Here is an 11,984-nt window from a genome sequence, read left to right as displayed (position 1 = left end):
CTGATGCCACTTCTGTGTCACCATGCACTGCAAAGATGGATTTTCGTTTAATGATTTAATTTGACTGGTAACAGTGGTATTGTGTAATTATTCTAATACAATTTAGTCTTTTCTCTCTGTTTTGCATGCGTCATCATAATCATTATTGTTATTAATATTTTATTTTATTTTTTATTTATTTTATTTTTGGCTCTTGTCACAGTGTATTCTTAACCTGAATTAGCACTGTTCATAGAGGTAGCCTATACGGTAGGCAACACCAATAGGTATTTATATCATGTAACACAAAATAAACGTTTTTTTTCTTCTTCATGATGCAGGGCATAATCTTAGTTTCGTTTTTATTTTGTTACCATTAGATCTGTGGACATCACTGGGTTTTAATTTGAGGTATACAAACCTGACCATACCACATATTGAAACATAAATTCATATAACATAAATTGTCTGTCATTTTCTTCGTTTCAAAGTCACTAAAGTGTATGTTAAATGAATAAATGTAGTGTAAATGTAGTAATGAAACAAACTATACCATTCAAAAGTATGGGGTCAGTATAGTTTTTCAAAACAAATGAATACTTTCATTCAATTATATATTAGGCATGTTAACGGTTCACAAAATTCACGGTTCGGTTTAATACGATACAGTGAGTGGTGACAGACACGGTTCGGTACGTTTTCGATACAGCAAAAAGAAAGAAATGGCAGATAAATTCCCTTGATTTCTTTGGGATTAAAACTATAACATCATATAGTATGATCTTTTTTTACTTTGAACAATGATGGAGCTATACTTGACCCATCTTCTGGGGTGTCTTCTTAGCAGCATATAAAACAAAAACCGCTCCTTATAAAAAAATGAAATGTAGGCTATTATTGTAGTAGCCTAGTTATAAACAAAGGTTTATTTTATTTTATTTTTATCTTAAGTTTGCAAGACTCCAGGTTAACATTTGAGGGCAGCAATTTTATTCGTAATGTCGAAATAATTCCAAAGCAAAACGATTAAAAAATATATATATTTGAGAGTGTAAATGAATGTCTTTTTTATTTTGTGTTGTGTTCGCGCCAGCGCGACTGCTATCTAAATTTTGGTCGGCAGGACCGGCCGAAAGCCAATAACGGTTCAACACGAACATAAAATTCTAATTGAATTGTGTGATCAAAGCTGAATTTCCAGCATCCATTAGGCTACTTGAGTCTTCAGTGTCACATGATCCTTCAGAAATCATTCTAATATGATATATGAATAATGGTCAAAAAGCATTGATTGTAATTATCAATGTTGAAAACAGCAATTTAAATAAAAAAGAAATGTTTAAAAAAAAAAATAAAGATCGTTGAGCTACGATGGGAGTATACCCGCCCAGATCAGCCGATCCATCTAGTAGTCTAGATGGGATGTACCCAAAAAGTGAAAGTGAGGAGCATTTATGGGTACAAGTCGGGAACCGGCCTACTTTACATATTTCAAGGGTGCTGAATCCAAAAAAACTGGTTCCCAAGCAAAATTTTGAGTTTTTGACCTTCTAATTTGCATATCAAAATGGCCACCAAATTGCCTATCTTGCTCAGTCGTTGGACCATTTTCCCCTAGTTTTTTTGTAAGTAGGCAATCAAGATGAGGAAATTAAGTTTCTAGATCGATAGTCAAGGGTCAGAGCAAAGATATAATGGAGGCTCACTGCCTTTTTTATGTATATATATATATGCAACCAACTTTTAAGGTGAAATTAAGCATTATTTGTGTCATTTTTTTAAGGCCGACATACATGTTCAATCAATATCACTCTTAAATGTTCCCAGTGTATATATGATATGTGATGTATTCCATATTACATAATAACTAAGAAAAACACCATTGCAAGTTGTCTGAGATTTCATTTTATTATGCAAATTAAGGCGAGACACTACAGGTGAATAGGGTAACATTTTTAACTAGCAGATATCACCATGAAACTTTCACAGTTGATTACCTACATTAAGATGAGAAACAAAATGTATTACAAGTTTTCTGTAATTTAATGTTTAAATATGCAAATTAGGCAATATCTAATCAAATATGCACTAATTTGCATATATTTAAAAAAACGAAATCTGAGTATTGGATAAAGCCAGGTTAAAAATAATTTTTTCATTGTGTTCACATATTAGATGGGAAAAAAATTACAGAGGGATTTATGGATATCTACTTTTGTTATCCTGTAAATCAGAAAATACTGTCAATAGCCTTAAAAAAATGATTTTCGCCATGTTTTTTGGAATAAAATGTTATATAAATCAGGCTAGGAATAATATATTTACAAATCCCTCTGTAAATGTCTTCATAATATAACTAGGTACAAGACTGGAAAGTTTGGTGTATAGGTACTACTGAAGTGGAGCGTCATCCATGTGGTTTCCTTAGTCTGCTTCCGAAGCCTTCACCGGCCCCAAGTAGGAGGACGGCACCGCCCGTCTCCGCCCCTTAGCCAGCCAAAACGCCAGGCTAAGCAGCACTCCTGAGATGGGCAGCTTGGAGTTAGGGCTCAGTTCTTCTCAGGAGCTGGTAGCAGGACCACTCCTTCCCCCGGTGGAGGGCCGGGGGAGAATCTTTTTTCTAAGAACTGATGCCCCTTCCTCCGAGACCCAAGAGGCCATGGACCCCGTGGAACACTGGTCCTTCCAGGGCCTCCTCTGTCAGGATGCGGCAATGAACGTGCACCCACACCGGGTCGCTACGCCGCCCACGTCCGGACCGTTCATTCCACTTCGCTGCCCTACCGAGGGTACGTCTGTGGTTCCCATGACCCCGCTGGTTCAGTTCTTGGGAGCCTGGCTAGAGCTTCCCAACCTGTCCCGCTGGGTTGAGAGAACCACCAGGCTCGGCTATGCGATTCAGTTCGCACGATCTCCTCCCCACCTCCGGGGAGTCCGTTACACTATGGTGGGTGGCAATGCCCCTGTCATGCATACGGAGGTCGCTACCTTACTGGCGAAAGGTGCAGTCGAGATTGTCCCTCCAGCCGAAATGAAGTCTGGGTTCTACAGCCCTTACTTCATTGTCCCGAAGAAAACCGGTGGGTTACGGCCAATCCTGGACCGATCCCAAACCGATCCCTTCACAGGCTTCCGTTCAAGATGCTCACGTGCTCTCATGGCTTCAGCCTCTCCCTGGAGAATGGAGACTCCATCCAAAGACGGTTCAACTGATTTGGGATCAGTTCGGGGACGCACAGGTAGACCTGTTTGCCTCCCACAACTCGTCCCATTGCGACCTGTTTTACTCCCTGACCGAGGGCACGCTCGGCACGGACGCACTGGTGCACAGCTGGCCGCGGGGCCTTTCCAAGTATGCGTTTCCCCCAGTGAGCCTTGACAGGGAGAAGGTCATTTTGGTTGCCCCTCATTGACACAACCGGACCTGGTTCTCCAAACTAGTCCTCCTCGTGACGGCACCTCCCTGGCCAATCCCTCTGAGGAACGACCTGCTTTCTCAGGGACGGTGCACCCTATGGCACCCTCATCCCGATCTTTGGAACCTCCACGTGTGGCTCCTGGACGGGACGAGGCAGGTTTGAGTACCCAACCACCAGCGGTAGTGGCTACCATCACTTCCGCTAGAGCATCGTCCACGAGACATGCCTACGCGTTGAAGTGCAACCTCTTCGTCAGCTGGTGCTCTTCTCGCAGAGAAGACCCCAGAAAATGCCCGATCAGTGTTGTGCTTTCCTTCCTGCAAGAAGGGTTGGACCGAAGGCAATCTCCCTCCACCCTGAAAGTGTACGTTGCCGCTCCTCTGCGAAGAAACATATCTGCATGTTGCCAGCATACTTCCTTATATACCCATGAGGTAAGGCGGAGTTACGCAATTGGCTCGTTTTATTTCTCGAAGATGAGAGGCTTTCTAAGCGAAACCCCATTCGTCATCATGATGTAACGTCTCCGTTCCCTACTCAGGGAACGAGGGTTACATATGTAACCGAGACGTTTTACGCCCCCCTCTCAGAAGCCTTGGACATTTGGGACAATGTGTCAAAAAATATTTTCTCTAACCTCAAACCCTTTCTCCCACATTGTATGTAGTAGCAGCAACCATGTGTGGCCCACTATAGTCTTCTATCAAATAGCAGTATTCATTGGTTCCATGAGAGTGGGGCCAGCCCATAAAAATATCTTAAATGTTAACGTCTAGTCGGTCCACAGTCTAATTCTGCTCTTTTTGGTTTTCAGCTATTGTTTTTGTCTGACTTTTATTATGAAGTTTTGTCTGTGGGTCATAATTTGTCATTTACTTTGCAGTTTCGTCTGAGATGCATCTGAAATCGGTCACAAGTTCACTTGTTCATTATAGTGAATGGCACATGTACTTTATGGAGAAAAGAGAAATGAAATTGAGTGAGCGGCTTAAGATGACGGAATTTGTGTGTGCCAGAGAGTAGAAATAACTATTTTACACCTTAAAAAATAATGACGATAATAACTTTTTATGGTATAATGAAAATAAATAACTTGTTCACTTGTTCTCATATTCATGTCATATTTAATAGATAGTTCATTCATTTTAATAGAATAATAATACAAAAACTACAAAAAAGAATTAACACAATGATATAATTTTATTATTTTTACTTATAAATTTGCCATAAAAAGCAATAAATAGAGCACATAATACATGAAAGCTGTATTCCTTTCAGGGTTATCTGGTTTTGTTTATTTTTAGTTTTCTCCACATGGACTCTGTTTGTGTTTTCACCTTGGTTAGCTTGTCTTCATGGTTGTTAATTTGATTCATTACTCAGTTCAGGTGTGTGTTGTGTTCAGGTGTTCATGTCTCATTATCCTCTAACTACTTAAGTTCAGATCAGTTTGTGTTTCGTGTTGGGTCTCGTCTATGTGTAGTTGTGTTTGGATGTACCTCTTTGGATTACTCTGTTGGAGCATTAAAGCCTAACTTTCGTCGTCGATTCTTTGGTGTTTTTGTTTAATTTTTTTTTGGTTCATCATGGACTTCCCTGCTGTCAAGCTGCTTTGCCTTGAGCAGGGAGACAGCTCCCTCGAGGAACGGGCGGTGCCGTCCTCCTGCTTGGGGCCGGTGAAGGCTTCGGAAGCAGACTAAGGAAACCACATGGATGACGCTCCACTTCAGTAGCACCTATACACCAAACTTTTGTACTTATACCTAGTTATAGTTATATAATGTTATATTTTTTTTTTACATTTATTCATTTAGCTGACGCTTTTATCCAAAGCGACTTACAATTGCTATATATGTCAGAGGTCGCACGCCTCTGGAGCAACTAGGGGTTAAGTGTCTTGCTCAGGGACATGAGTGGACTCACACAGTGGACTTGCTCGAATCCACTGTGGTGTCTCACAGTGGATTCGAACCCGGGTCTCTCACACCAAAGGCATGTGTCTTATCCGTTGCGCCACACCACACCACAGACATTTACAGAGGGATTTGTAAATATATTATTCCTAGCCTGATTTATATAACATTTTATTCCAAAAAACATGGCGAAAATCATTTTTTTTTAAGGCTATTGACAGTATTTTCTGATTTACAGGATAACAAAAGTAGATATCCATAAATCCCTCTGTAATTTTTTTCCCATCTAATATGTGAACACAATGAAAAAATAATTTTTAACCTGGCTTTATCCAATACTCAGATTTCGTTGTTTTAAATCTATGCAAATTAGTGCATATTTGATTAGATATTGCCTAATTTGCATATTTAAACATTACATTACAGAAAACTTGCAATACATTTTGTTTCTCATCTTAATGTAGGTAATCAACTGTGTAAGTTTCATGGTGATATCTGCTAGTTAAAAATGTTACCCTATTCACCTGTAGTGTCTCACCTTAATTTGCATAAAAAAACTTGCAATGGTGTTTTTCTTAGTTATTATGTAATATGGAATACATCACATATCATATATACACTGGGAACATTTAAGAGTGATATTGATTGAATATGTATGTTGGCCTTAAAAAAATGACACAAATAATGCTTAATTTCACCTTAAAAGTTGGTATTTTGCATAAATATATACATAACAAAGGCAGTGAGCCTCCATTATATCTTTGCTCTGACCCTTGACTATCGATCTAGAAACTTAATTTCCTCATCTTGATTGCCTACTTACAAAAAAACTAGGGGAAAATGGTCCAACGACTGAGCAAGATAGGCAATTTGGCGGCCATTTTGATATGCAAATTAGAAGGTCAAAAACTCAAAATTTCGCTTGGGAACCAGTTTTTTTGGACTCAGCACCCTTGAAATATGTAAGGTAGGCCGGTTCCCAACTTGTACCCATAAATGCTCCTCACTTCTTATAGAAGGCCATTTTTCTAAAATCCGTCTAGTCTAAATTCTTGAAAATGAACATGACCATATCTTAGGCTGTTCAGTGTAGTTCATTTACCTCTTTTTCATGCTTGAAGAATTTTTTTTATCAGTTTCAGTTTGCACTTTTAGTTTTGAGAGAGCACTACTTTGATTATGGTTCCAATTATTGTTCGCACTTAAAAGTCTCATTTGTGTTATTTATGTTTATTTTATTTGTACTGTTTAATATAATTATAATTTATATCATTTTTTTATGTTCGATTTGTGTAAAGGAGTTCAGTTACATTTCTCAAGTGAAATCAATCAGGGGACAAGGCAGTCGGTTGAATTTGTGGCAGAATGTTTGCATGTCCTTTTACTGCATATAATTCATTAAAATAGAAGTAAAATGACATTCATTACAAGTTAATTTCAAAATGCACCTAAATTGTTTTGCATTTTGTGATTTTCAGTTGAATTAAAGACTATTTTCCTTTCATATATTTTATCATTGAGGATTACGTAAAAATCTTGTTTCGTTCTCAACCCAATCTCGTGTCTCGTCTCGTCTCGTGGGGTAAGTGTCTTGTCACACCCCAGCTACTAATGTTATTTGTTTCAGACCAATTGTAAACTGTTTGTTCTTCAATGAACAAGAGCGTTTAGAAAGAAGAATTTACTTGGACAAGCAGATTTTCCAGGACGTTCTCTTTCATTTTCCATGTGTTTTCCAGGACTGGAAAATTGGTCATTCATTTTCCAGGTTTTCCAGGGCACATGAGAACCCTGCTAGTGTAAGTGATGTGCAAAAATTTCAGAAACATATTCAACCAAAATGGTTTAGGGCCAAATCACTGACTGAAACAGTGATGCTTTATTAGCCTGTAGCCATTGAAGTGGCCAACACTATCTCACGACCAATTTGTACGAATTCGTACGAATGATAAAAAGTTGGCTAATTCATACGAATTCGTACGACCTCACTCATATGAATTTGTACGATTTGTCTAAACCCACGTGATGGGTAGGTTTAGGGGCGGGGTCTGGGATAGGTCATTCATATGAATTCATACGAATTGGGCAATTCGTAAAATATGTACGATTTTGCAAAAATCGTACTAATTCGTACGAGTGAGGTCGTATGAATTCGTACGAATTAGCCACCTAGTAGAATTTGTACGTTTTCCCGTGAGATCAGGTTGGAAGTGGCAGTGCGGCGCCCGACTGCTTGTGAACGTATTGTGATAGAAATATTTTATGAAATAGGTATTTTCGACATTAAATGTATAGAGAAATGCAGACTAAGGATGCTCAGGTCAAAGACCATATATACTTAACCAAAAAGTGCTTAGCACAGTAGAACTAACAATCATATGATTAGCTTAGATCATCACAAACCAATCACCAGAACAAATCACAGTGAAGAAGACTTGAGTGACATTGATTTTTACTCACCTGTGATTTAAATGACATGTTATCTTTCTATTCAGGAGACTCACTTGGTTGTTGTGGCCAGTGATCTCCCGGACATGAAAAAAACTTTTCTGCAAAGAGCAACTTGGGAGTCGTGCAGGTATACTGTATGCTGGGCAGCTGAGAAACAGATCACGCTCAAAAGACAACAGAACATCTGTGTGATTGAGGTAGTATTAGAAGTACTTATGCTCAAAAGAAACAGCTCAAGTGTGATTGAGGTATTGATAGTAGGTTCTTGACGGGACGCAGTCACCTTACTTCAGGGAAGTATTGTATTGTATTGTAAGTACAGTATTCAGGTAATTACCTCAAAATACTGTAGTTATTATTTTTAACAACTGCAAGTCATTTAAATTGTCCGTGGTGAAGAAGTCAGATTAAGTAGGTTGTATTCGTATTAAGAATTTCCATGAAAATATCATGGATTTTTAGGCCTACTAGTTATAGCAGGAAATCATCATGAATGAACATCAGAAGGAATGTTGAAAGAAACAGTACAACTGAACTGTATCATGTCTCATTTAATCGCTAAATCAGTGTTTCAACTGTGGAAACGCGTCATTACCCCAGGAAGCTAAATATATGCATTACATTTCATATTCAATATATTTTTAATTGACCAGTTGTCTTCATCATTTATTATTACCACCATTTAATTTCAACAATGAATTGGAGTATATTTGATCTTGAGAAAGTTTGACAGGGCAGATATCTTTTTTAACATATCATTATATTACACAGTGATTTTACTTCACAGCAGTGGCAAAAATAGCTTGAAATGTGACGAGTTTCTCTCTTTTGTTCTCCATTCGGACATCTGTGAACCCAGAGCACTCCAGCGCCTCCATGTAGACCTCAGGACGCCAGCTCTCCCCGCTAAACATGTTCTTCGAGGCTACTTTTTTAACACTCTCTAGTCTGAGAGTTGTAACCATAATTCCACCTGAGGAACAGAAAATAATTTGTTCTGAACGTTAAAAATTGTGTTATGTTATGATACACTCTTAAAATTATTATTTTTTTATTGGCACTGATGGTTCAATGAAGAACCTTTAGCATCCTTGGAGCCACAAAAGGTTCTTTATAGGAGAAAAAGGGTTTTGGATTATTAAAATGGTCTTTACACTTTATACAAAAATAGTTCTTATAAGAAATATTCACTGAAAGGTTCCGAAAATGGTTCTTCTATGGCACGTGTCAAACGGCGCTCATGTAGGCCCACTGACCTGCAGAGTTTAGCTCCAACTAGCTCCAAAACCTGTTTTAACGAATTTTACGAGGTGGCTATAATTCGTTCGAATTCATACGACCTCACTCGTTCGTTTTTTTAATTCGAGTTGCTCAATTCGTATGAATTCGTACGAATGACCTACACCTGAACCTGCCCCTAATCCTACTCATCACGGGGGTTTAGACAAATCGTAGTCGTGAGATAGCATTGCCAAAACGCATGCCTAGTAGTTTCTAATCCTGACATCAAAGTACCGCGAGCGATTAGAGAGAAGATGGCTCCATGTGCTTTCGAATCGCTCTTGCGGTACTTCAGTGTCATAAAACGATCTGTTTGCGCAGTGCAGTTTCAAGTTGAACACACCTCTTGATTAGCTGGTGCAGGACAGGTGTGTTTATTTTGGGGCTAAACTCTGCAAGGCAGTGGCCATCAAAGAACTGAGTTTGACACTCCTGGCATTTCTGCTCTAACCCTTTTTAGATCCCTTTATTTCCAAGTGTAAGATGGACAAATATGCCATTTTAAATGTCCATTCAGATTACTGAGAGCACAACCATTTAATAAATGTGTAAAAAAAAAAAAAAAGGGGGTGGCACATTACCCTGTTAATCTCATTCTATTCTTAATTCATCTATATATGCCTACTTAAAGTTTGCCTATAATAAACACATATCGCTTTTGGTTTAGAGATTTGGTTAAATCACTCATCTCACCTGGTTTCATCACTCTGTGGATCGCTTTCGCTCCCGCTTTGAGATCCGGCCAGAAGTAATAACAGTTACAGTGAAACACCTTGTCAAAAGTGTTTTCCTCTATCGGCATGGTCAGCAAATCACTATGATACAACACAGCCTTTCCTCTGGAGATCTGCTCCTCCATGCGCTTGCTGGCCATCTGATGCATGTATTGTGAGTAGTCCACACCCAGCAGCTTCCCTCTCGGGCCCACGAGGAGCTGCAAGGCCTCCTGAAGACCGAGGCCCGGCCCGTGACCCAGCTCCAGCACTGTGTCGTTGGGTTGTATGTTGCACAATTTCACTGCACTCTCCTCCAAAATCTGATTGTGCCATTTAAAGAACTTGCTCACCAACCATCCAGTTAAAGAATATGTGGGGTGACCCAGCTGTTTGCCCACTTTGTTAGACAGCATTTCTAGACACACAAAACAAAACATTTATTTTATACACAAACATGTGTTATGACCAAAACAGAATTGAACGCAATTCAAATAATTTCATAAAGACTGAATTTTATTTTTGTAATAAATACTAATAATTCCGAGACAATGAAAAATAATGATCAAGTAGGCTACTATAAAAAGTTAACGAAAATGACTTTTAGGCATTTGTATCTGAAACTATTACATTAAAAATTACATCTATAGCGTGTTTTTAGCCCCAAACGGCGCCTTCCAGGCAGCGAGGGGATGGGTAGGTTTAAGGTTGAGGTTAGGGTTAGCTGCCTGGAAGGAGCCATTGGGGGCTAAAAACACCATCGAGCTTAAATTAAACTCAGTGTAGGCTAGTATTGAAATTGATTTCTGGACATCTTAACATTATTGTTTTGTGCGCGCACACACTCAAAGTTACGCCACTGCATGTGCTGGACTATGAAATATGAAGGCAAGGTCCATTCTCTGCGTTCTAGTCTAATGTAAACTCATATAGGTAAAGTCAAATTTTGTTCAAATTACTTTCTCCTGGACGGGCTCTCTTGGGAGAGACAGTCTGTCCTACATATAGTAGGCCTAATAGCACAATTACGTTGACGATTTTATAACTATACTACAAATATAGTTAACAACACATTTAATCAAAAACAGTCTACGCAAGTTGATAAAACAGCAGTATTATGTACTGTATGTGTGCTGCTTCGACGAGCTTTCCTTTCCTGCAGTAAATAAGGGACCGTGTAAAAATTCCACCGACCGCGCGAACGACGTCTGAAGCGTCCATACATTGATTTAGTTACGACAAAAACAGCAATAAGACATATTCTAAAGGTTATTTACTTACCCCAAATACCTGGAACAGTGCTTAATTATTTCTAAAATCAACCTGAATGATATTTTACATTCTGACCGTCTGACGGTTGTATTAAGTTCACAAGGAGTCCCTAACATAAGTAGCCATTTAAAGTCACAGTGAAATAATTTGTTGACACTTCTTTGAATGTTGTAGTTTATTATAAATTATGTATCCGTGCACTTTTTATTTTATTTTTGTATATAATTCATGTGCGTGCCCTCATAATCTTTAATCTAAATAAATTCCCCTCCTACTTGCAGGGACATCTCATCTCTTCTCTAGCTGCGTTTCCATTAGGGTAGACTGTGTACAGTTGAGACACTTTTTGAGTTTTGATTTTTCACACAAAAATACCTACTGAAAAGAATTGAATTTTCACATGAAATGCCACATGACATTACATTAGCTTGTAGACTAATATATTATCAATCAATAATACCCATAAGTAGTTTATATTTTCCACAATTAGCGAATAAAAATAAGGTGCTTTTTGTGTCAACTCTGTCTCAACTGTACCTATGTACGGGACAGTTGAGACAGTACTATGGTACAGTTGAGACAGCCATTTTTAATGAGGGAAATGTAACTAAATGTTCATTGCAAATATAATAAATAAAGACAAATGAAGAAAATAACAATTGGGCAACATGTCTGTTTATTCATCCTTTCTAAATTCATTAATTTGATGTAAATTAGCACCGTTAAAATGTATAAAACATGAACAAGATATTTAACAATATTTATTAATAATATACAGTTTAAATATAATAAATATGAAATTGTATTTTTAATTGCATCCTATGCTGGCCAATTATTACGTTTAACCTGTTATCATAACACTGAACAAATAAACAGCGTGTTTTGTAATAGAACTCTATCGGGGGTACAGTTGGTACACTTGTGTCTCAACTATCCCCCGCTGGCCACTTCTCACA

At 38.3% G+C, this 11,984-nt stretch overlaps 1 protein-coding gene across 4 annotated transcripts; it reads right to left on the bottom strand.

The window, feature by feature from the left end:
- Nucleotides 1-8,297: 8,297 nt before the first annotated feature.
- LOC311302001 (putative methyltransferase YdaC) lies at nt 8,298-11,149 on the bottom strand. Of its 4 annotated transcripts, none has more exons than XM_084427494.1 (3): nt 11,038-11,149; nt 9,737-10,174; nt 8,298-8,735 (listed from the first exon to the last, which is right to left on the bottom strand). In XM_084427494.1, exons 2-3 carry the CDS (start codon nt 10,170-10,172, stop codon nt 8,539-8,541), a joined length of 633 nt encoding a protein of 210 aa, XP_084283620.1. In that variant the 5' UTR covers nt 10,173-10,174; nt 11,038-11,149; the 3' UTR covers nt 8,298-8,538. The 4 variants fall into 4 exon arrangements, with proteins under 4 accessions (XP_084283620.1, XP_084283619.1, XP_084283618.1 ...); XM_084427493.1 differs by lacking the exon at nt 11,038-11,149 and adding an exon at nt 10,880-10,929; XM_084427492.1 differs by lacking the exon at nt 11,038-11,149 and adding an exon at nt 10,716-10,919.
- Between the last annotated feature and the right edge of the window lie 835 nt (nt 11,150-11,984).

Source organism: Rutilus rutilus, assembly GCF_951802725.1.
Source record: "Rutilus rutilus genome assembly, chromosome: 13".
NCBI classification, from domain to species: Eukaryota; Metazoa; Chordata; class Actinopteri; order Cypriniformes; family Leuciscidae; genus Rutilus; species Rutilus rutilus.
The sequence above is the reverse complement of the archived record's forward strand: the minus strand, read 5'-3'. Positions and strand labels throughout refer to the sequence as shown.

Excerpts from the sequence above, each read along its gene's own strand:
- LOC311302001 (XM_084427494.1), bottom strand. The coding sequence starts at position 10,172 with ATGCTGTCTAACAAAGTGGGCAAACAGCTGGGTCACCCCACATATTCT. Across the intron at positions 8,736-9,736 it reads CCACAGAGTGATGAAACCAG|GTGGAATTATGGTTACAACT; the intron begins GTGAGATGAGTG and ends TCTGTTCCTCAG.